The 23,601-nt window shown below is 38.3% G+C and overlaps 1 protein-coding gene and 1 long non-coding RNA gene across 3 annotated transcripts in view; one reads left to right on the top strand and one right to left on the bottom strand.

Moving 5' to 3' along the window:
* Positions 1-23,601, top strand: part of LOC149501264 (uncharacterized) — a 344,283-nt gene that overhangs the window by 119,343 nt on the left and 201,339 nt on the right. The gene's annotated exons all lie outside the window — the stretch shown is intronic.
* The window catches only part of LOC149501267 (uncharacterized), a 104,680-nt gene that overhangs the window by 8,913 nt on the left and 72,166 nt on the right, over positions 1-23,601 (bottom strand). The window contains exons 8-36 of one of the 2 annotated variants that reach the window (XM_089733751.1): positions 17,473-17,718; positions 17,030-17,193; positions 16,819-16,894; positions 16,525-16,638; positions 16,230-16,449; positions 15,846-16,065; positions 15,483-15,756; positions 15,298-15,396; positions 15,027-15,143; positions 14,830-14,952; positions 14,469-14,674; positions 14,030-14,209; positions 13,399-13,543; positions 12,888-12,990; positions 12,248-12,384; positions 11,591-11,768; positions 10,779-10,905; positions 10,127-10,293; positions 9,925-10,023; positions 9,500-9,621; positions 8,702-8,817; positions 8,104-8,231; positions 7,120-7,323; positions 6,368-6,525; positions 5,808-5,915; positions 4,870-4,948; positions 4,090-4,187; positions 3,325-3,554; positions 2,390-2,554 (exon numbers count right to left, since the gene is read on the bottom strand). In XM_089733751.1, coding sequence (XP_089589877.1) covers positions 2,390-2,554; positions 3,325-3,554; positions 4,090-4,187; positions 4,870-4,948; positions 5,808-5,915; positions 6,368-6,525; positions 7,120-7,323; positions 8,104-8,231; positions 8,702-8,817; positions 9,500-9,621; positions 9,925-10,023; positions 10,127-10,293; positions 10,779-10,905; positions 11,591-11,768; positions 12,248-12,384; positions 12,888-12,990; positions 13,399-13,543; positions 14,030-14,209; positions 14,469-14,674; positions 14,830-14,952; positions 15,027-15,143; positions 15,298-15,396; positions 15,483-15,756; positions 15,846-16,065; positions 16,230-16,449; positions 16,525-16,638; positions 16,819-16,894; positions 17,030-17,193; positions 17,473-17,718 — 4,403 coding nt within the window. The remainder of the gene's footprint in view (positions 1-2,389; positions 2,555-3,324; positions 3,555-4,089; positions 4,188-4,869; positions 4,949-5,807; positions 5,916-6,367; positions 6,526-7,119; positions 7,324-8,103; positions 8,232-8,701; positions 8,818-9,499; positions 9,622-9,924; positions 10,024-10,126; positions 10,294-10,778; positions 10,906-11,590; positions 11,769-12,247; positions 12,385-12,887; positions 12,991-13,398; positions 13,544-14,029; positions 14,210-14,468; positions 14,675-14,829; positions 14,953-15,026; positions 15,144-15,297; positions 15,397-15,482; positions 15,757-15,845; positions 16,066-16,229; positions 16,450-16,524; positions 16,639-16,818; positions 16,895-17,029; positions 17,194-17,472; positions 17,719-23,601) is intronic. The other variant, XM_089733752.1, reaches the window with a different exon arrangement.

Here is a 23,601-nt window from a genome sequence, read left to right as displayed (position 1 = left end):
ATTCCTCCTCTCAACCTTCTCCCCAGAGTACTGACTCACTTCAACAGTGTCTAGGGAACCTACCTGGTAGTGTTCCCAGACTGAACGAAAGCATTTGGGTTTCCAAGCCCTCAGATCCCGAACGCTAGATAACTCGCACGAAATCCAAAACCTTCCTCCTCCACAGGTTAAACATTAACCCTGAAAGCTTGGGGGGGGGGGGAGGTTGTACAAATAATAGACTGGTCTACACAGGAGAAGATTTATTGAAAATTAGCTGGTGTCAATCCACTTTGTCAGCATACTTACCAGCAACTAGAAGATGGTGCATATGGTGCTACAGTTTTAAAATTGATCCTAAGTCTGCACATGTTGCCAAATTCTTTCTTCTTTTCCAAAAAGAAAATTTTGCCTATAAAACAATCCTTCTGCATCATAAAGCAGCGCTGTCGACTTTCTGTGGGCGAAATACATGTAGGACAGCAAACATTCTCAAGCTCTCTAATAAAAATTGCTATTCTAAAAAAGCCATCGGAATAGCTAAACAAAATTCAACTACTTATTACAATTTTACTAAGTGTAGTCCCATTCACATGAGATCCGAAAATAGTTCTAAATTGGTTTTCTTCAAACCCTGCCACCAGATCACGCCTCAATGTAGCTTGAAGGACACCAACATGCATGTTGCTGGCTACTGGACGCAGAGTTAATGACCTTACTTTGCTCAACATTTCTAAAGACAGTTTCTTTGATAACAGAGAAAAACATCTTTCTGATACCAGTCTTTGGGTCTAAAATTGAAATCCATTTTCGTCAATAATCTGCATAAGTGCCTTCTAAACATGAAACTAAAAGACATGCCCAGTAAGATTCGTAAGGACTTTTTTCTATGTGTGTTGTCACAAAAGCGGCATCCCGTACTGTAATTGGAAACTGGTCTTCGTTCAACCTTACGAGGTAATGGCATCAACGCATCTCTAAGAAGTTGTAGATCAGCAGTAGCCTCTGAGATGGATTGATAATGAACCAATGGACGAAATACTTTCTAGAGGCAATTGCAAATCATCCAAACGTTTACAATAATTATTGCCGAATAATAGAGCTTCCTAAAGATCCTCACGATTTTTTTCAAAACATTTACTCCTACATGATGTATATACATCATTTATACAATTTATACATTTTATTGTATATACAAGATAAAATGTTTATTACAAACTTATAAATATTTTTTAATTATTGAATTAACAGGGAAGTTAACAACTGTGTTTTTTCGATTTAATAATTATATAAATTATGAACATTATCATTGGGCTTCATAATTTTATTATGGCTTTACCTATTTCATCATAGCGTTGTGCTTAATACTTTCACCAGCAGATAACAAACACGTCTTCATAAGACAATGCTGTATGTTTTCCAAAGGCACATCAATATTACGGTTTTACATAACAATAAAACCGATATTATGTGCCGAGAAGGAAAACATACAGCATTGCAGGAAGTTCTTCCTGGTGAAGACTATGAAGATCAAAGATGGCTGCGCTTCCTTTATACTTGCTGGCAGCACCTAGCGGCTAAAGATGGAACTAAATTGACTGTCTATGGTTGGACATAGACAAGGAATTTAAGCTAAGTACACACTGCTTCTTCATAAGACAATGCTGTATGTTTTCCTTCTCGGCACATAATATCGGTTTTATTGTTATGTAAAACCGTAATAATAAATGTCTATGTCAGGTCAGATGCAGATGATGTGATGAAATATAAAATAAGCAACGAATAAACGCATGCCATAAATCTCATAAGTAAATCCATCTTTTATAACACTGAAAGCATAATATATATTAATTATGTTACAATGTTCCTTACATTATTATTATATAATAATATAAATAAAATTTAAGTAGTAACCTAAGATTTTCTCAGGTTTTCAATTTCAATATTATATAGTTCAATTTAGATTACTTGAAGTTTTCACTTCTATCGACAGTTCCGAGGCGCACATGTTTTTTTATATGTATTAGGATAGGATATTTAAATTTAATGTAGTTACTTTGATAGCGCTAATCGAATGAACATAATGTATTACCTTGTAATTAATTAATATTAACACGGTTGAGACAAATATCTCTAAGCGACTAACACTATGGAAATTATTCAGATATTAAATTACCTTAAAATTAAATAGCGTACACTTAATAAGCATGTAGTAAAATTGAAATGACAAATAGACACTATAATGGTGCTCGACTATTGAATAAAGTAAATTTGACGATTGTGTTTTCATTTATTCAAAACGGTCAATTTTTATGCCCATCAGAATTTCGTACAATTTTTTTTTAAATCATATAAAATCTTAATGGGTAAACTCAAATAATTAGTAACTAGGTTTTGTTATGCTACTTACCGGCATCGATCTGGAGTAGCCATTAGTTCGCATAGGGCCTGTCCCATGAGCGCTACCTTGTTGCTGAGGCGTACGTTAGCCCCGAGCAGCATGAGGCCGGCCCAGTGCGCGGGGTGAGCGAAATGCTTCGTGTGACGCACGGTTTGCATCGCGTCACCTAAAGCTCTGGAATCAATCAGAATCAGGCTTTTTTCTTTCTTTTTTTTTATTGCCGTATAGGCAGACGAGCATACAGCCCACCTGGGTGCTTAGTGCGAGTTTTTTAACATTCTCGATAACGTAAAAGTTAGCTCATATGTGTATGGAATGGGATCGTTTGCGTACGTTTGCCGCTAGGGGCGCTGTTCCAACTGCATACAAGATTGGGTGAGTGGTCACCGTCGCTTATGGACGTCAGCAATGCAAAAGGCTCCGACCTCGTACGTCAAGGAAGGTGGTGGTGTTCACGCTGCGATGTTTGTAGGCCCGGTAACTTATTAGCACTAGATAAGCAAGGTGATGCATTTCGTGTTAAGTGGTTTTACCTGAATCCATTGCTATTAGGTCTTAATTTCAATTGTATAGTACGGATGTTCCGTAGCTGAAATAGTACCTGAAATTGGTACCTACACGTGCGAGCTTACAATGAACCCTACCAAAAGTACCTAATTACGCAATAAAAAAATGTTTTTATATGTGCCTTCATCATTTAATAGATTCCCTAGAGCGCTATGAAATATATTAATAGTGAACTTTAGTGCTCATTAATCATAAATTTAATAATTTACTATTATTATTATTAGACACTAACATTCTACTTGCAGCTGGGACCCCGTGGCCTACACGTTATAATGTAGGGGAATTTCGTCAAAATCAATACTGTGCTTTGGGCATGAAAAAGTAACACACAGGCTTTCGCATTTATATCCTTAATTATGCATTGCTTTGAAACTTACTTGGCAACCCTGCTTCCTTGTAATAGAGCAGAATAAAGAGCTCTATATAATATCTTGGTGGCTGTATCTTGGGGAGAAGGCCATAGAGTAAGTAAAATGGCCTGAGCTCCAGCAGTCAAGAAGGCCCTCATAAGTCTCGAGATACCTTCACCTGCTTGCGCGATGTCGTCAGACTCTTCAGCGGTGGAACCTTGAAGGGCGGCGCTTGATGGAGCACATGAAATAACAACCTATAGAAAGGAAGGAAAAGGATTTTAAGATCACATTTTTCTTGTAGCGTGTGAAAGCTTTTATTGATCAAATGTTTAGTGTTGGAACTCTATTCCCAGTGAGGGTAATAATCCTCGTAAGCTTAATTGGTATTCTAGGTCTGGGTGTACATGTTATTAACTTATCGTCGTTGTCAAACCAAAATCTGCTATGTGCACTTTTTGAGATTTTTACTTTTTGACCTTTTCGTATAGGCAGTTCACAGCCCACATCTACCGTATAAAAAAATTGTTACGTGTTTTTAGCTTATTTTAGTTTAGCTTTAATATTTATCTATTAGCTTTCATTTCATGTAGTTTTTAAAAATTCACTTTCATATAAAATCTTATACGAAAATGTTTTTACTCGTTAATTCAGAATAGAGTTTTTGCACATAACAGATTTTGGTTTCACAGCGTCGTTATGTGTATTCGCGGTACCCATAATATAGAAGAAAAACTAAATTTCGGCCCAATTAATGGTTAAAGTTTCTTTTCATATTAAAGTAATACGTACCAATCTGGCTGTGATCTTTAAGTTTATAATTTCTGCAGCCGTCAGCATGAATTCTGACGCCGGGGGCAATTCTTCATTGCTCGGGGAAAGCTCTGTACCTGTGGAAGAAAATTAGTTAATAGAAAATTAATAAAGTATACAATTTAATTTTTTTGGCCCAGACAAGGCAGCATGTTTGAAATTTACTACGGATTAATCACTACATAGTATAAAACAAAGTCGCTTTCTCTGTCCCTATATCCCTATGTATGCTTAAATCTTTAAAACTACGCAACGGATTTTGATGCGGTTTTTTTAATAGATAGAGTGATTGAAAAGGAAGGTTTATATGTATAATAACATTAATTAAATAGTGGAGAAATCAATAATAAATGACAGTTTCCGAAGCGAAGCGAGGACGGGTCGCTAGTTGGATATGAGTCAGAATTGAATAAAATTAAGAAATGTCAAATGTTAATAAATAACCACTGTGGTCGTTATAATCAAATAAATGGTGAATCAAATAATGTTAAATGAAATAAATAGCAAAAGATAGAGGACAAATCAATGACACACAGTGAACTGCCCCCAAACTAGGATTCCATGTATTAAGGAAACTAGAGACCGATCGATATACCAATTTACATAACACCCAGATGCAGAGCAAACGAATTTGTTGGTCACATAAATATTTCCTCGAAGTGGGAATCAGATCTATGAAACTGGACCCAGCCAACCAGGAGTGTTAACTACTGGTCACTGAATCAGTCAGTTAAATATGTGATCGAATGTTAAACTCACTTTCTTCTTCATTTTCGGTGGTTTCAGCAAGTCCACTACCAACACTTGTGTTTAAAAGACGCTTGGCTTGAGAGTCGACCTGAATACAGAAAAGACTTGTTATCTTCTGTACAACGCTTAGACAGAGGCGGATTATCCGCGGATTATCCGTTGACGGATTATCCGTCAAACTAGGCACGTGCCTAGGGGCTCGTAGTTACAAGGGGCACGCGAGCTCAGAATGTATAAATAAATAAAGAAAATAGAATATCGACTATTAAGAACTAAATGCTGATCTATAATCTAAATCTATAATAGATTATATTGCACAAGCATTGATATACTCGTATTATGCAATATTGCGGGTTTGTTGCGTCGTCGCGTCGTTCTCGATCGTGGGGCGGGGTAGAGGCGCGGCTACAACTAGTTAAAATTTATAGTATTACTAGCTGACCCGGAAAACATTGTTTTGCCATATATAAGATTTCTAGGGAATTTCTAGTGTAGAAAAAAAAACTAACTTATTGTAAGTGTGTAAGGATGTGGTAAATGAGTGAAAGAGGTATGTAGTGCTGTGAACGATAAGGGAATATATAATAAAAATAACAAAACCTCATTTAACCACATAATACCTCATTATAAAAAAAATATGTCCAAATAAAAAAAAATATGTTAGGGGTGGACAATCCTAAGCACTTAGGGGTATGAAAAATAGATAGTAGCCGATTCTCAGGCTTACTGAATATGCATAAAAAATTTCATGAGAATCGGTCAAGCGGTTTCGGAGGAGTATGGGAACGAACATTGTGACACGAGAATTTTATATATTAGAAGAAGATGGCCATTTATGGCCGGTACAGGGGCGCCGATAAAGTGATTGCCTAGGGCGCTCTGAACCTTTAATCCGCCACTGCGCTTAGATCTTGACGATACATTTTTTTTGTTCAAATGCTACTAACCACTTCTCCGGGGCTCAGGACAATAGCAGGTGACTTCCAGCAAATGTGTGTCGCGAAGTGGACGCATTCCGCTTGAGGTAGCTGTGCTAGAACGGCTTCTTTTGAGGCCTGAAGCATAAAAAGAAAGGGCTTACATTAAGTCTTTACGGCTTTTACCGGTCATCGCTCTCGTCGAACCCGTCGCGTCGCTTGCGCCGAAGGGCTCGGCGAGTAAATTAACCCATAGACACAGCCCACTGAGTTTCTCGCCGGATCTTCTCGGTGGGTCGCGTTTCCGATCAAGTGGTAGATTCTGCGAAGTACTGCTCTTGCTAGTACCAGTGTTAGCAAAGCCTCCTTCCTGGTTTAAGCCCCGAGAGCTCATCTACACGTTAGGATTATGCTGGCATAGCCTCTCAAGGTTATTAGTTTAAGTAGGAAAAAAATTCGGCCTTTAATAATACCTTGAATGAAATTAATAAACAAATAAGAAAACAATTATACTAGCGTCTAAGCGTTTAAGCGTTTACAGTATTTATCTCGTCACCAAGTTTCCTTGTATCGTATATTTGGGTTCATACCTGATAATCAGTGAGTGGAGTGACCCGGAGCATGTCCGCGACGAGCTCGGCCTCCTTGAGTTGTGTGTTGGCCGGAGACCACCGCACGCCGCCCACCCGCGGGGCTCCCACCACGAGGCAACGCATGCCCGTGTCCGCGTTATTGTTACCAGAACCACCTAAATCAAGTTTATTATTTTATTTATTTTTTATTTATTGTTTTGGTGGGTGGACAAGCTCGCGGTACACCTGATGGTGAATGGTTACAGTCGTCCATGGACTTCAGCAATGCCAGGGGCAGAGCCAAGCCGCTGCCTACCGCTTAATACCCTCCATAAGCCTCGTTTGAAGAAGGATGTTTTAGTGCTCGGGAAACACCCTGGAGGGGAGCTCATTCCATAGCCGGATCGTACGTGGCAAAAAAGACTTCTGGAAACGCACTGTGGATGACCGCAGTGACTCCAGGTAGTATGGATGAACTCTACTCCGGTGGCAGGCGGTGCGATGGTAAAACGAGATGTCGGTATCATTTCGAATAATTCCTCAGAGCACTTAAGTGGTTACCGAAGCCCATAGATATCTACAACGTAAATGTACCACCCACCTTGAGATATAAGTTCTAAGGTCTCAGTATAGTTACAACGGCTGCCCCACCCTTCAAGCCGAAACGTATTACTGCTTTACGGCAGAAATAGGCGGGGCGGTGGTACCTACACGTGCGGGCTCACAAGAGGTCCTACCATGACGTGATATCAATGATAACGATGACGTACCTTGTTCGTTTTGCGGTCTGGCCCGTAGATGTCGCTGGTGGCGCAGCGGCCGCAGTGCGGGGGCAGCGAGTAGGGCGTAACGCTCGCACAGGGGCTCGGTGTCCGACGTACTGCGCAGCGCCCCCCACGGACACGCGTACAGCGCTCCCTCCACTACCACCACGATCTCCCGTCGGCCCCCGCAGCCGCGGCGCCCGTGTGAAGCTGTGCCGACAGGTACGTGGTATAATTTATATTTATAGACTATTACTTCGCGTTCACGTAAGCGTTCTTACGTACTGTTATGTACGCTTTACAGTACTGAGATTGCTGCACTGCTACTGGCTGACTGCAACTGACTGACGGTGAATGTCCCGCGCCATTTTTTTTCCCCTACTTATGCTGATAGCCTTCAGAGGCTATTTCAGTTTCGCCTTGACGTGTAGGTGAGCTCACGGGGCTTATTGCTAACACTGGCTCTAGTGAGAGCCGTGTTTCGCAGAATCTACCACCGGATCGGAAACGCGACCCACTGAGAAGATCCGGCGAGAAACTCAGTGGGCTGTGCCTATGGGATAATTTACTCGTCGAGCCCTTCGTCGCAAGCGACGTGTTCGGCGAGGACGATGACCGGTGCTTGAGGTGCCTAAAAGCACCGTTAGTAGATCGGGAGGATCCGTAATGACGTGTTTAGGGCGACGTCGACTGTTTACCATTCGTGGCGGTCTCGGTTTTTCTATTACTCTACACTGCTTTCCAAGAATATTAGATATTAATAGAATATTAGAAATAATTCCAAGAATATTAATAGTATAACAAAAGTATATAACGGTAAGTATTTTCTTAGATATTTTGGTAAGTACCTGCTGGAATTGAACTCCGGCACAATCTCATAGGTACACACATCGTATTTACTGAACGAAATCACCAAAATTACTAGTCAACAATAGAGATGATATTTATTTGGTTACACATAAATTTAGAAAAACAAATCACTTCATATACCATGGCTGTTGTTGCAGGAAGCGGGTAACAGGTCTTCGAACGGAGCCAGAAGCATTTGGTACAAGGAGCTAAGACAGGGAGGTCCTTGCCAGGACGGCTGTTTTCTGCGCGGCCCGTGTACACTTGACCTGTTACATTAAAATATTAATACAAGAAATAATATATAATTGCAGCTCAACTATAAAATATCGCAGGTCCAATTCGGTGAAAAATCCGTTATGCTATTATTATTATCATTCAAACTTAGAGATAATGTTTCAAGGTGGGCGGCGGTAATCACATAGTGCTATTTATGGGCTCCCAAAACCAATTAAATAGGTGAATTGGGAGCACTGTCAACTTTCTAAAAAAAAACAATTAGTCATAAATCATCATATTATATACAGGTTGATGTTTATCATTTTAAACTGTTTTTATTAGAACCTCAATGCAAAATTTGACGTGTATGGCGTAAAAACTATAAAAACTTAAAATCCTGAAATCTAGTCTTCATTAAGTGTAGCTGTGTTTTATTTACATTTTTAAAGTTTGAGAACTAGCGGCCTTTGAAAATTTGAGAACATCTGTTTTTGTCGAATTATGACTTTGTACAGCTTACCTGGTAGAGCCTTGTAGACTGGCAACGGAGCCCGCCACCGAACCGCCGACGGAACCGACGCTGAACAACGAGCTCAGCGAATAGTTAGAGGAGTTCAATAGGTGATTCCGAGTCATCTGGACGGTGTTATACAACATGACATCAGTAAGAAATAAAATAGGATTTTCCGATATATGTACTTTTGAAAGCTATGAGAAATCATGTAGGTAAGATCACAGATTATTAGGCCGTTTGATAGTTTTTACCAAGAATAGATTGTAACGCAATCGTTGTTGTCGCAATATTAGATTGTGTAATATAAAATTTAGTAAAAGCCGATTGTGAACACTCTTAGGTACTGATTACGTTACGTATATCGCACGCATTTGTATATATTATTATATATTAGAATTTATTATACTATATTATTTTAACGATGCACTTAGAACTATTTAACATTACTGGTGGTAAGACGTCTGGTCGGCACAGGTAGGTACCACTACCCTGCCTATTTCAGCCGAGAAGTAGTAATGCGTTTCGGCTTGAAGGGCGGGGAAGCCGTTGTAACTATACTGAGACCTTGGAACTCATATCTCAAGTTGGGTGACGGCATTTACATTATACCTTATAGGTGTTTATGGGCTCCGGTAGCCACTTAACACCAAGTGAGCTATGAGCTCGTCCATTCATCTATGCAATAAAAAAATAATGAAAAAAATTTAACATGACTGAGTATTCGGCACTCTATAATAATTTATTATATGAAATTAATATTTTGTTTAAAATATTTCGAAAAGGCATTTTGACCTGTATTCTTACCATTCGTGTAAGTCCAGTGGGTCTTTCATCTGGATCCCATTGGTCCTCATCGCTTCTGCGTTCGGCTGTCTTTAGCCAGTTCGACCATTCGCTGATATACCGCTCGAGTTTGCCCAGGCCTCCTAGATTTAAGAACACACTATGTACAGCACTAAATATAGTTTGAAATTAGGTTAGTACTTGGTTAATTACGGTTGGTCGGGCGTTGGGTATAACCATCGTGAATCTTCCTGCAGCGATGTATTCATACGTACCTGTTTGAAGAGGGGAGCAGAAGTTGTACATTACAACTGAAACTTGGACCTTATATCTTAATGTCGGTGGTGGCATTTAGGCGTGATCTCTATAGGCTCCGGTACCAAATTATCAGTCGGTGGGTTCCATAAGTTCGACCACTAAAGTTTCAAAATTAATTGGCACATTACCGTTGCTCAATTGTAAATCGTCTGGACTGATGTCTGGCAAGCTGTTATCATTATCTTCAGCTTCTTCTAGCAGTGAAATTTGATGGAACCTCAAAATTCCTGAAAGCATTTGTAATTGTTAAGAAAACTTGTTATTTTACTCAGTTCCCCAAATTATTCAGTTTTTTATTTATTTTTAAGGCTTACATTCAATTATTCTTACCTTTATGTGGCTGCATCAGCCATGCATAAAGCCGTCCAGCAGCGAGACTGTAGTATAGAACTGGTGCTTTTTGTTTATTAACTACTTCTAATATTTGTTCCACATTAGATGGACTCCAAGGTTCAGGACGCTCTTTACTCGATTCCTCGTTGTTCCTAAAGAATAAACTATGAGACTCTTTAGCAATTTAAATCTGTATGCCAAAAATAATAATCATAAAGCTTAAGTATCTGCGGTATTAGACAGTAGTATTAGACAGGTCGTAGTTTTTTTTATTTTTATTACTTAGATGACTGGACGAGCTCACAGCCCACCTGGTGTAAGTGGTTACTGGAGCCCATAGACATCCACAACGTAAATGCGCCACCCCCTTGAGATATAAGTTCTAAGGTCTCAAGTAAAGTATAGTTACAACGGCTGCCCCACCTTTTAAACCGAAACGCATTACTGCTTCACGGCAGAAATAGGCAGGGTGGTGGTTCCCACCCGCGCGGACTCACAAGCAGTAAAATTAATTAAAATTACTTTATCACTTTAATCTCCCGTTTCTAATTTCATTATATTCCTAATTCATTAGATTCCTAATAAAGAATGTAGATTAGATTGCTTAGATTGCCTAACGTACAATAGTGTTGTGAATAAGTAAACCGACCTTTGAGCAGTATGAAGTTCTAAGTTCATCTGATTAAGGGTTCCCGACTGCTTCTCGGGTACAGCATCCAGGGAACGGCAACGTCCTCTTTCAGCCACCACAAGGGCTTCGGGGTGACGGCCAAGCTCTAAAAAACATTCGGTGCTCAATTTGTTATTGGTCGGTATTAGGGTCGTCAGTTGTTTTAACATTTGAAAAGGAGGGTCTAAAGGAAATATATATTGTAAAACTAACAAATGAAATCTAAGAAGCATATTTAAAAAAAGACAAATAATATTTTAATTAATTAATAACGACCAAGTCATGGTGTTTAAAAAATCGGCATCGGCTCACAAAAATTGCGCATACGTTGGGTACGTAACTGGGAGCACATTGCCCTAAACAAGTCATTACGTGTCCTCCCGATCCATTAACGGTGCTTTTAGGTACCTCAAGCACCGGTCACCGTCCTGGCCGAACCCGTTGCTAGCGACGAAGAGTTCGACGAGTCAAATAATCCATAGACACAGCCCACTGAGTTTCTCGCCGGATTTTCTCAGTGAGTCGCGTTTCCGATACGGTGGTAGATTCTGTGAAGCACTGCTCTTGCTAGGGCCAATTTTAGCAACACTCCCAGTTTGAGCTCACCTACTAGTTCGGTGAAACTAGAATAACCTCTCGAGGCTACTAGAATAGGTAGGAAAAAAAAGGGAGCTCAGTTAGCACTGTCTCATCTGCCAGTATGAAGACCAAAACCAACCTTGTGCCTTTAGGGCGAAAAGATAATTATTATCAATCTTTGGTAATCTTATCGTAAAAATTGCGACACTCACCAACTAATATCCTCTGTAGGGCATGCTGTGTGGAAGTGTACAGGGCGGCCACTTTCTTGTCCCTGTGCTTTTCGTTTCCAAACTCTAAAACGTTTAGAGCGGCCTGTAATTGTTCCTTTGCTTCTTCTAGCTCACCCGACGCCCAAAGTGCGAAGCCCAGTCTATGCCGTACTCTAGCCTGAGAAATGTAGTTTGTGTCTGAGTGAATTGAATAAAAAAAGGCATTTTTAATAACGGTCCCAGTATCAAAATTCACCATTTAAAGTTACTTTCAACAAAATTAGTTTGCATAAATACTATTTAGTACCAGATAACAGTGCGTGATCGGTAAGTGTACCGTTTAATAACACCAGTGAGCTTAGTGCGAGTTTTTTAACTTCTCGATCGCGTAAAAGTTAACTCAAATTTGTATGGAGTTGGAAGAGCGCCCCTACGTTTGTAATTAGGGGTGCTATTTCAACTCCATACAAATTTGAGTTCTTGCTAGGACAAGTGTTAGTAACGTCCATAGGTTAGAGCCCCGTGAGCTTACCTACTCGTTCGGTGAATCTAGCATGTATGACTCCTCGAGGTCACTAGAATAGGTAGGAAAAAAAAACGCGATCGAGATGTTAAAAATCTCGCACTAAGCACACGGTTTGGGCTTACAAAGATTACCTCTTCGTCAACATCCGCGAGTCCTTCAGTAGCCGCCAGCGCCTGTCGGAGATACGACACGGCGCTGCCACAGGCTCCCATCGCGAGGTGCGCTCTGCCGAGATCAGCTAGTGCTTGAGCGCGACCCCGGGTGTCGCCTGGAGAAATATTCGAATTTGAAAATAATCGGCAACTTTGATTGAATCTGATGATAAAATGCCTGGTTGGTATTATTATATTGTACAGTAAAAGCTCTTTGTTCGTGGGGTGTTCTGTAAATCTGCCACGAATACAGAAAACGTGAATGTGGAATGGTAATTTACATATAAGGGATTTTAGGGAATACGTTTTTAGATGATAAAATAAATAAAAACAAGTACATACATGTATAAAAAATTAATTTGATTGAATTTAATGGCCACATTGATTAATTATTATCTTCGGTTTTGTAATTTTACATATAATAATAATATGTGTAATACTTTTTATCAATGTGTATATACCGATTAGATCTGCCAATATAAAGAAATCTTTAGCCGCGAATAAGGGAATTAGGTCACATTTTTTAGTGAAAACGCGAACAAAGAAAGCGCGAATAATAAATTTTTACTGTATTGAAAATAGTTTATATTTATATTAATGATTACCAAAAATTACTTACCTGCAGCAGTAGCGTGGCGGAGTCTTGATTCATGCCACCTTGCTGCTTCTGCGTGAGCACCCATTGAAGCATGGGCTGCCCCCAATCCTCCAGATGCACGAGCCTGGTATAAGACGATAATAAGACTAGTATTTTGGTGGCAATCAAATCTCTGAACAGATGTGGTTAATAGTCGTGATTCAAATAAATAATCCAAGATAGCTATAAATTTTAATTTAGATTAGTTTTATTTAAATAGACTGATAAGTTTAATAGATATTCGTAGATCAAATGATTAATACGTGATTTGCGAATATGATATTCGCCATATCATATATTTGCCTATAAAGGAACAGAACGAATTGGCCTATTAGTGATGAAAAATCTGACTATTTTTATATTAAATGTCGCTTATTTTCTGATTATCATATATTCTTGAGGGCCAGCCTTTGAGTCACTAAATTTGTTAAAAAAAGGTTCTAAAAATCTTTTCAAAGGGAAACACTATTCTTTAGAATGGAATGGATCTTACTTGTAGATGTGTAAGTCCTAGTCGATGAGCCAACTCAAGTTCGGCCCGATGATGTCTTATGGCGGCTGCGTGGTCTCCAAGTGCATGTTGAGCTACGCCAAGTGAGTGACAGGCTTCAGCCTCCATTATGTGATTGTTCAATTCCCTATTGAAAGCATCCAATTAAATTGTGTTTGAATAGTCAAAAAAATTTAGGAAAACTTAGGTATTTGAGCTTTTGTTACATCTGGGATTAAATCGATGCCTCCATTGAACACTACGCTAACTCCAAATTCGTAGGTTTACAGGAGGAGCATTTAAATGAAAAAAGTTGATAAAACCTTTATGATTGCAGATATATTTACGGTTTTTTCTTGTGTAACTAGCTGATTTACTTTTGCTTAGAACCCCATCAATAAAGATTTGTAATACTTTTAAAATAGTGAAGCGATTTGCGTGAAAAACGAAAATTTCAAATTTTGAGTTAGAGTAGTGTTCATTTGAGGCATCGAAATGGTACCTGAACCTGGTATGACTCAAGGTTGAGACACGAAGTTGAAATCTCAAATACTCTGTAGCGTACAAGTACACAACAACTCAAAAACTAGCTGTAGATTCCAATATTTTAACGTTGCTACAAATAATTTCTTACTTGGCAATATTTTTTTGATGATCCAAACACAGCACAGCTTGTTCTAAATTGTTAAGGGCAATATGTAAAGCGCCAAGCTCTCCATAAGCTTGGGCCTTTGCTTCAGGAGCTCCGAGTTCATGGGACACAACAAGCCTTTTTTCAAGGCATACTAAGGCCTGTTGTAAGTTGCCCACAGATCTAAAATATTAAACGAAAGACGCATTAGATGTTACAACAGACGAGGATTGATTGTAAAAACTAGTTTCTGGGAATGTTATGTTTCTCTTCTATAGGTCTCGGTAAGCAGATGTCGTTATTCGTGATAGGTACCTCTGTTTCTAATTAGGCTTTGGTTATGATAACTGAACAACTGGAAATAGAGTAGTCATATCGACAAAAAAAAAAGTGACGGTTGTGCACTATTGGTTGGTTAGGAATTAATAAATCCGAAACTTACTTTTGGCTAAGTCCTAAGCCTCGATAGGCTCGTTCTTGCTCCCTCGAGTTATTCAATTTCAGTGCAGAAGCTAAGTGTTGCTCGTGATATTTTGTTGCTTCTTCAGGATCGCCTAACGCATCGTAACAATCTCCAAGGGATCCTAAAGCCCTTGCTTTGTCTAACTGGCAGGTTGGGGTGTTAACGCGCTCCAAGATGGCAAGTTGCTGTAAAATTCAATCTCATAATAAATCTCTATAAATGATACTTATTTGTATTTTTTTAGATTCGCTAGAATAGGGACATGACATTCATTCATCAGCTTCAATTGGTACTGAAATCTTTAAAACATTTTTAAAAATATTGTAGTTTGAATACAAACCTGTTCCAAATAGCCAATAGCGTCTTCGTAGTGTCCCATATTTAATTTGGCGATACCCAAATTTCCGTACGCCTGAGCTTCTAATGCACAATCTTGTAGTTCTTGAGCCCTCTCTAACTGCTCCTAGACGAATATTTTATTTTAATTTTAAATCCGTTACAAAAATGGATAAACTTTGTCATTGATAATAAACTTACACGGTAGCATCTAGCAGCATGTGAATAATGCCCCAAAGCCATATGGACAGCTCCAAGATGAGAGTGAGCTCGGGCTTCTCCAGCAGCGTCCCCTGCTTCTTGGCGAAGTGTCAATTCCTGAAAATCAACAAGCATGCTTCTGAAACTGAGACTTAAAGTAACCTAACTAGAAATAGTTCGCAAGTTAATTAATTTCTCAAATGATTTGATACATGTTCATAACTGTTCAAATATCAGTTGTAAAGTTAAAATGAAGATTTTAATATCTTACTTGAGTATGATGTCCTAAGGCAGCATCCAGTCTTCTCTGAAGCCTTCTTGCAAGACCTAAAGCACCACAAGCCGCAGCTTCCAATGATCTATCACGGGCCTGTCACAAAACGATTAATGATGCTTTTAGTAAATAAGAATTTCAAATGTTTACCTTTTTAGTTATAATATAAGGGTTATATTTACCTGTCTGGCGAATCCCAGTTGTCTTTGATACATTTTTACAGCTTCTTCTACGTCGCCCATTTTAATCAGTACATCTCCAATATTGCCCAAGGCCCTGAATTTGCCTTGTAGATGCTGTGTCATGTGTGCTATTGCGAGAAAGTATTTTTGACATTCTAAAGCAGTTTCTAAATTTCCCAAAGCAAGATGGGCGAGTCCAAGATTGCAATACGCTCTGCCCATATTCATTTTATCTTGGAGATCTTTGGCTAATGACAAGTCCTGATCGTAGTATCTGTACGAAAAATATAATCACGTTTAAATTAGTATCGTTTTTTTTTAATTTCTAGAACAGCTTAGGATATATTATGTTTTTTTACAAACCTGACCGCCTCTCTATAATTTCCCAAACAATAATGTGCATAACCCAAGAAGTGACAGGCTTTAGCCTCGGCTGTCACGTCACCTAGTTCTTGTGATAGCATCAAATGTTGTTCATAATATGGAACGGCTTGAGCGAATTCCCCTCTGGATGAGAGGCAATTTCCGAGATTTAGAAGGGCACATGCTTCTCCTGCTGTGTCTTTGAGTTCTCTTGCGATTCCTGATAAAAGACGCAACAGCATTAAACATATCTCTGAACATTTTGAACTATAAATGAGCGATGTGATATTTAACCTAGTTGAGGTAGCTATTCAATTAGTATTAAATCAGAAAACAAATTAAATGTGGTTACAAAAGAATTATCTACATAGATATTCCACCCACCTAAATGTGCTCTGTAATGAAACAAAGCCATATCATGAGCACCTAATGCTTGATATGCGACAGCCAAATTTCCATGCGTTGATGCTTCGGAACTTCTGTCATGTACTTCTTTGGATATCGTCAATTCTTGTTTGTGGTATTTTATGGCTTGTTCATAGAAACCGGCGGCTGAGTAAGCATTTCCAATATTACCGTATGCTCGTCCCATTCCTGCTTTATCCTATAAATGTATACCCATTTAGCTAATTTTCATAGTATCCCGAGTGTTTTTATATATTGTTCAAATGTTTCGTACCTGTAATTGTCTGGCAATAGAGAGATGTGCCTGATGTAGTTTAAGGGCAGCGTCGTGCTCTCCCAGTAGTTGGTATACGATACCTAAGTTTGAGCATGCGCGACCTTCTCCTACCTTTAATGAAAAAATCATGTTTATCATTTGCTGATTTTGTTAGGGCCTTTTCATGTAACACTTTAGTTTGACATCTTTATCTGAAGGGATTTGACGAGAAAAATAATTTGCACTATATTATCGGTGTAATTTTACGAGTTTTACTTTAACCACACAAACATATAAATAGTTACTTATTACCTTGTCTCTCGCAGCTAATGCCACGTCTAGTTGACGTTCGTGCCATTTTTTTGCTTGCCCGTAATCACCGGCACATCTGTAATAGATACAGTATTTCCCAAAATCAATTGTAAAGGTATTAATTGACGTATTTTAAAAAAAATATTTCACGTTAGCTAAATTATTTCTACTATCTATTCTATTCTACCAACGTGATCGTAATCCCCTTTACCTTGCTGCGTGTCCTAATCCGGCATAAGCTCTCGCTTCGATCGCTCTGTCGCCAAGATTTTGAGCTATCCTTAAAACGTTCTCATGATAGGCAATGGCCTGTGAAAAGTTTCTTCTGTAATGATAGGAAGATCCAAGATTCGAATACGCTCTTGCCTCTTCAACCTGCAACGGGTAATGATTGAGTAACATTTTTTTTACTGCCCTATACTGGTAGACGACCATACAGCCCACCTGATGGTGAGTGGTTACCGTCGCCCATGGACCCACGCCCAATACCAGGGGTAAATCCAAGCCGCTGTCTATCGTTATTAAAATAGTAATTTATTTTATTCATGCTTCAGAATTTGTCAATAGAAGTTTTTTTAGTCTAACTTATTTAAATAACTAACATTGTAGCTATTCTCGACTTAAGGTTAAATTTGTAATAATAATAGATAATACCTGATCACCAAGTCGTCTCGCTAATCTTAAGTGCTGCGTATGACAGTCCACTGCCGAGTCGAATTCGCCCATAGCTAAATACACAGCTCCAACATTTCCAATCTCCCTCGCCTCTTGTAATCTATCTCCCATTTGTTTCACTAATTGCACGCATTGCTTGTGACTCGCCAAAGCATTTGGATAATCACCGATTGCTGTGTAAACGTGTCCTAAGGAGGTTAGCGCGGCAGCAGCTGCTTGAGTATCCTATAAGAAACAAAGCACTTGATATATTATTTTAATTTGTACGGAAGTCATTGTGGCTTAAACCTTTGATTGCCATGTAGGTCACTGATGCCCTGCGTGGCGCACTAAATTGTCTATTTCTATTACTAAAGCGCCGGAATATCTACTAGAATCTAGAAAAGACGAATCTGAAGATAATGAGAATTAATCTATCCCTAATAAATCTAAAACATGCAAAGTTAAGCAAACCAGGCGCTCTTAGTAACAAAAATTCTCGTAATCACTTCAATGGGCCACGTAGGGCACCGGCGACCTACACGGCAGTCAAAGGGTTAATGGGGAAGATACACACGTGTGATGAGACCATGCCGGGGTTTAGATCCAACTGAAGGGTACAATTTTTTGGACTAACATGATAGGAGAATAACGTTATGAACAAATAGTATGAAACTTCTAAAACATAACAATTTGCGTATTAACTGGTGATAGGTTGTATTATTAGCAGGCAGGGTAGCTATGAGCTTGGGGCGAGCCAATCATGCGGTCAGGTACGAAGACAGCCGTTATGATAAACAAATTTGAACCTTAAATCATATTATATTTTTTAAGGTGTATGGCGGTGTTCACAGTGTGATGTCTCTGAGCCCCAATAATAACACTATATGAGTTTTTGCTTAAAATTTGGTTGTAGAAATCTGCAGTTATAAAAATCATCAGGTACTCGACTGCACGGGTAGGTACCACCGCCCCGCCTATTTCTGCCGTGAAGCAGTAATGCGTTTCGGTTTGAAGGGTGGGGCAGCCGTTGTAACTATACTGAGACCTTAGAACTTATATCTCAAGGTGTGTGGCGCGTTTATGTTGTAGATGTCTATGGGTTCCAGTAGCCACTTAACACCAGGTGGGCTATGAGCTCGTCCACACACCAAGGCAATAAAAAAAAAAGTATTTATTTTATTTAATTATTTATGTACACACAGAAAACAAGACATAGTACAGAGTAATAGGAAAATTATGTACAAAGGCACTATGTATATAATTTAAACACGGATCCCTTTATCGAAAACCAAACTAATTTCGGTCAACGGTACTAAATAAAGTTAGACGACATCCAACAATCTAACTAATTAAGTATGTGCGACATGAAATGATAACGCAGTGATTTAAATACCGACTAAAGCCTTGTTCGGACTAGGCGAGTATTTTAGTCGAGTACCAAGTAATTTAGTAGCTAAATGTGTCTGAGCACCAAAAATTTAGTCGAGTAGGTTAGTAAATAATTTAGTCAAGTCAATCCATTTTGTTCTATTTTTTCGGGGGAGTAGCGAGTAGTTTAGCTACTAAATTACTCGGTACTCGACTAAAATACTCGTCTAGTCCGAACAAGGCTTTACTGACCGGCGTATTCCATCTAAGGGAATTTCAACGTAGTGTGTTCTGCGTTAACTATGTATAATAATATGAATACTGAATCGAAAACGAATGTCTTTAAGACGTCAGTTGTAAGCCCTTGCTTATAAAAGGGCTTTACAAATATAATACTCGAATGTGTTTATCGGGTTTTATTACGTATGCATATTGTTTCTTTTGTTTATTCGTAAGCACAATAAACATTCTTGTGTCGAATATTTAACATGTTGGCACTCGCATCGCGGTGTACCTGCCGTCTTTTATTTATCGATTTAAAAGTAAAAAAACTAATGTAATACTTTATGTTGCTTTATGAATTATATATCGTGAGTTTGTAATATGATTTTCGTATTTATCTAAAAGACTATCGAGTAAATTTATTTTTATCATCGTAATAATTAGTGACTTAATTTATCGTTATAACATCGATAATGTTATTCAAAACGTTTTTCCAAATACTATAACATAAACTATTTGCCTAATTAGTAGATACGTCGCGTCGGTTGTACTCTTTTAAATAAATATTAAAAACTAGCTGACCCGGCAGACTTCGTAGTGCCTCAATCGATAAATAAAAGACCTAAACTTTTGTGTAAAATAAACTTAAAACAAACAAAATGAATCCATCCAACGGGGGACACATCAAAGGAAAAACAAAATTACTATTTTTATTTAATTCCGAGAATTTTCATATTTATCTAACTTTTAAACCTTCTCTGGATCTCCACAAATAATTCAAGACCAAAATTAGTCAAATTGGTCCAGCCGTTCTCGAGTTTTAGCGAGACTAACGAACAGCAATTCATTTTTTTATATATAGATTATGATTATATTACTAAAAAAGATTGTATTGAAGATATGGCGAAATAATAAATTCTAGACGGCAATTGAGACTAAAAGGTCTCATTAAAGCGAACTACTGTATCGATGACAGTTACAGATAATATGTTAATAACACTGTAATTTTATTCCAAATACTTAATAAAAACATGTTGAAGATCTCAAGAAAAATATGTTGAAGTATAAGCAATGACTAAAAATAATGTTTCAAATTATAATCAAAGCATAGAAAGAAATAACACAAGACACTTGATGTTTTCAAGATTAGTTTGCATATACCTAGTCAGGTCATAAATTCTGTCACATGTTTAATGTAAAATAATTGAAACAAGTTTATTCATTATGTAACCATTCATATACCAAAATGAACTTAACAAAACATAGATTCTTATGACACTAAAGTTTATTCAAAATGACCTCCGTGGTTTTGAATACAGGCCTTCAATCTGCGCGGCCAGTCGTCTATCGCAGCACGAACGAGGTCCATGTGAATATCGGCGGCTGTCTTAATCAAGGATGTCTTGAATGACTCCAAATTGGGATGAGGCTTTGAGCATGCCTTTTCCTCCAAGTGCTGCCATATCTTGTAATCTAACGGATTCAAATCTGGACTGGAGGAGGGCCAGTCTTCGTGCCGGATGAAGTCGATTTCACGCGCCGCCAGCCAGCCTTGTGTGCTCTTCGCTCTATGAGCTGGCGCCGAATCTTGTTGGAATACCCAGTGCCTGTTATTGAACATGGTATGAGAAACAGGTTCCACAAGGTTCGTCAGGACTATATTATTTTGATACACAACTGTATTCGTTTTTACACCTTTCTCACAAAAATGTACCTCTGTTAAGCCCCAATAAGAAACTCCCAACCATACCATGAGCGAGGATGGAAAATGACCTCGTTGGACACGCGGAATACGGTTGCTCGCTTCTTCACTACTGTGTGCGTACACCTTATCATTTTGTTTGTTGTAGCTCTCTTCTACGTTAAAAATTTTTTCATCCGAAAAAAGAATTTCCCGATATTTTTTTCCCGCGTACCGCTTCAACAAAGCGCGGCATCTCTTCAGTCTCAGGTCCATTAGACGAGCATTCAAACGATGTCCTGTTTTTCTTCGATATGCCCGAAGCCCTAAGTCTTCATTTAACACCCTTTTCACCGTGGTTCTGCTTAACCCCATCTGAAGGGCCTAATGTTTTTGCTTACGTTTGGGATTTCTTTGAATTTGCGCCTTCACAACTTTTATCACTGCTGGAGTCCTAACAGACCGAGGGCGACCACTTCTTGACTTGTCTGTCATCTTCATTGTATCGTTTGATGGTACGATAAACGAATCTTTTGGTTATATTAAAAATTTTCAGTATGTTAAAAATTTTAATTGGCGCGTAACCGCAACGATGCAACGCAATAACTGCAACATGGTCTTCTTTAAGCGTCCACTCCATATTTAAAAATGAGTAAAATTCTAAAAGTATACATTTTTATTTTCATGAACAATTCCAAATTCGAATTCAATAAACTTTTTTGTGGCCAGCATTCTAAAAGAAAAGTTTTTACTGTGTGGCAATACTTATGACCTGACTAGTTATAGGGTGTAGTATCACAAAGGGCTTATCAAGACAAAACGTGGCTTCACCTTAGTATCCACAATGTAGGTCATATTTTAAAAAAAACTTACGTCCGTAATACGTATCAATCATGAGTTAAAGCAAAGAATAAAAAAAAGTTAATTCAAATTTGTTTCATAGATGAAACTTCTTTCGGATTATCAATATGAAGACAAACTCAGCTTAGCTAAACTGAGATAATATTTTGACGTGTGGCAACATTTTGTGTTCCATTCGTTCATTTTAATTTTTAATCAGGTCCCAAGTTTAAAATAATAGGGGTTAAAGTATGAATTTTGAGTGAAACTTTTTTCAAATTGTACCTATAAAAAAGTACGATATTCGATTATCGACTTTCAGTTGTTTTTTTATTCAGCTTAGACAAGAAAGATGGATACTTCGAAATTTCGAGTGATTTTTGAATACGAGCTCCGACGCGGAACGAACGCTGCAGAAACAACTCGCAATATCAATGTTGCGTTTGGAGAGGGGACTGCTAAAGAACGAACGCACCGTGCGATTTTGGTTTAAACGCTTTCGTGATGGAAATTTTGATTTGAAGAACGAACCACGTGGAAGACTGCCCACACATGTGAATAACAATGAATTGAAAGAGAAGGTGGAAGCCGATCCGAGCCAAACTACCCAGGAATAGGCGATATGATTTAACGTTACCTTACCAACAATATTGACTTTTTTGCGTCAAATCAATAATAAAAAATTTATGAAAAATGGGTGCCTCATGATTTTACTGATCTTCAGCAAAAAACGCGTGTTGAAACTTGTGTTGCCTTGTTGAATTATCCTAAAGCAAAGTTTACCAATAAAAAGCTAATGGTAACTGTTTGGTGGTCTCAGCATAGTGTTATTCACTATAGCTTTCTCCGATCTGGTCAAGCAATAACGGCAGGTTGTCTACTGTGCCGAACTCCGAACAATGATAGCAAAACTTGCAGTGAAACAGCCCCGACTCATGAATCGACCTTCACCATTCGACCATCACAGTGGGAAAAAAATTACAGAGCGTCCAAACTTTTTAGGATTAATAAATTTAAGAAAAATAATACTGGCTCATAATCATACAGAAAAAAAAATAAAAAAAAATATAAATTCACTGATAAATAGAATCAATTTAAAAAAAAAATATCCGAAGTATCGTAGCCAATAGAATAATGGTCTTCCTTATCTTAGACCACTTTTTCTCTCAGAAATTTATTGATCTAGTGAGTCATAAAAATCGTGGCTTTGGTGCATGGCTGAGACCAATAAATGAATACTTAGTAGTGAACCAACTGAATCTTTTTTTTTGTTGTGTTGTTGGGGAATACTTCTAGGCGTAATAAATTTTTGTCTTCTAAGCGTATCTCAACAATTTTAACAAACCGTACCCGACTGAGTTGCAGAATTGCTTTAAGAATTAGTTGTAGACAAAAGCTTTTAATAATCCTTTTGTCAATAGTTAAAAAATAACATGATTTAGGATAAAGTAATATTCAGCTATTGACTTAATTTCAAATAATTTATAGGTACGAGCATTATGTCGGTTTGTAATAAATTTAAATTGGTTAATATCATATAATAATATCATAGTTTGAATGTTTTGTATATTTTTTTTAAAGAGAACTGAAGACAAAATAGAGAGAATTGTATATGACTCTTTAGAGGAAATAATGTGCTTGACGTTTGATAATGATGTTTCGAATACCGCACACAATGTCTTCATTACAAAACTAAGCGCAATGAAAATAAGCGGAGCTGGTTTTTGTTTTTAAAGTTTAATTACTTTTTTTTCCCTACCTATGCTGATTGCTTTGAGAGGCTATTTCAGCGTTAGGTCACCTACCGTGTAGGTGAGCTCTCGGGGCTCAAACCGAAGGTGTGGCTAGCACTGGCCCTAGCAAGACCAGTGATTCGCAAAATCTACCACCGGATCGGAAATAGCGACCCACTGAGATCCGGCGAGAAACTCAGTGGGCTGTGTCTATGGGTTAATTTACTCGCCGAGCCCTTCGTCGCAAACTTATTACTAAAGGTTATTTTCTACTATAGGTGG

The sequence above is a fragment of the Bombyx mandarina genome, chromosome 16 (genome assembly GCF_030267445.1).
Source record: "Bombyx mandarina strain Sakado chromosome 16, ASM3026744v2".
NCBI classification, from domain to species: domain Eukaryota; kingdom Metazoa; phylum Arthropoda; class Insecta; order Lepidoptera; family Bombycidae; genus Bombyx; species Bombyx mandarina.
This window is presented reverse-complemented; position numbering and strand designations above follow the sequence as displayed.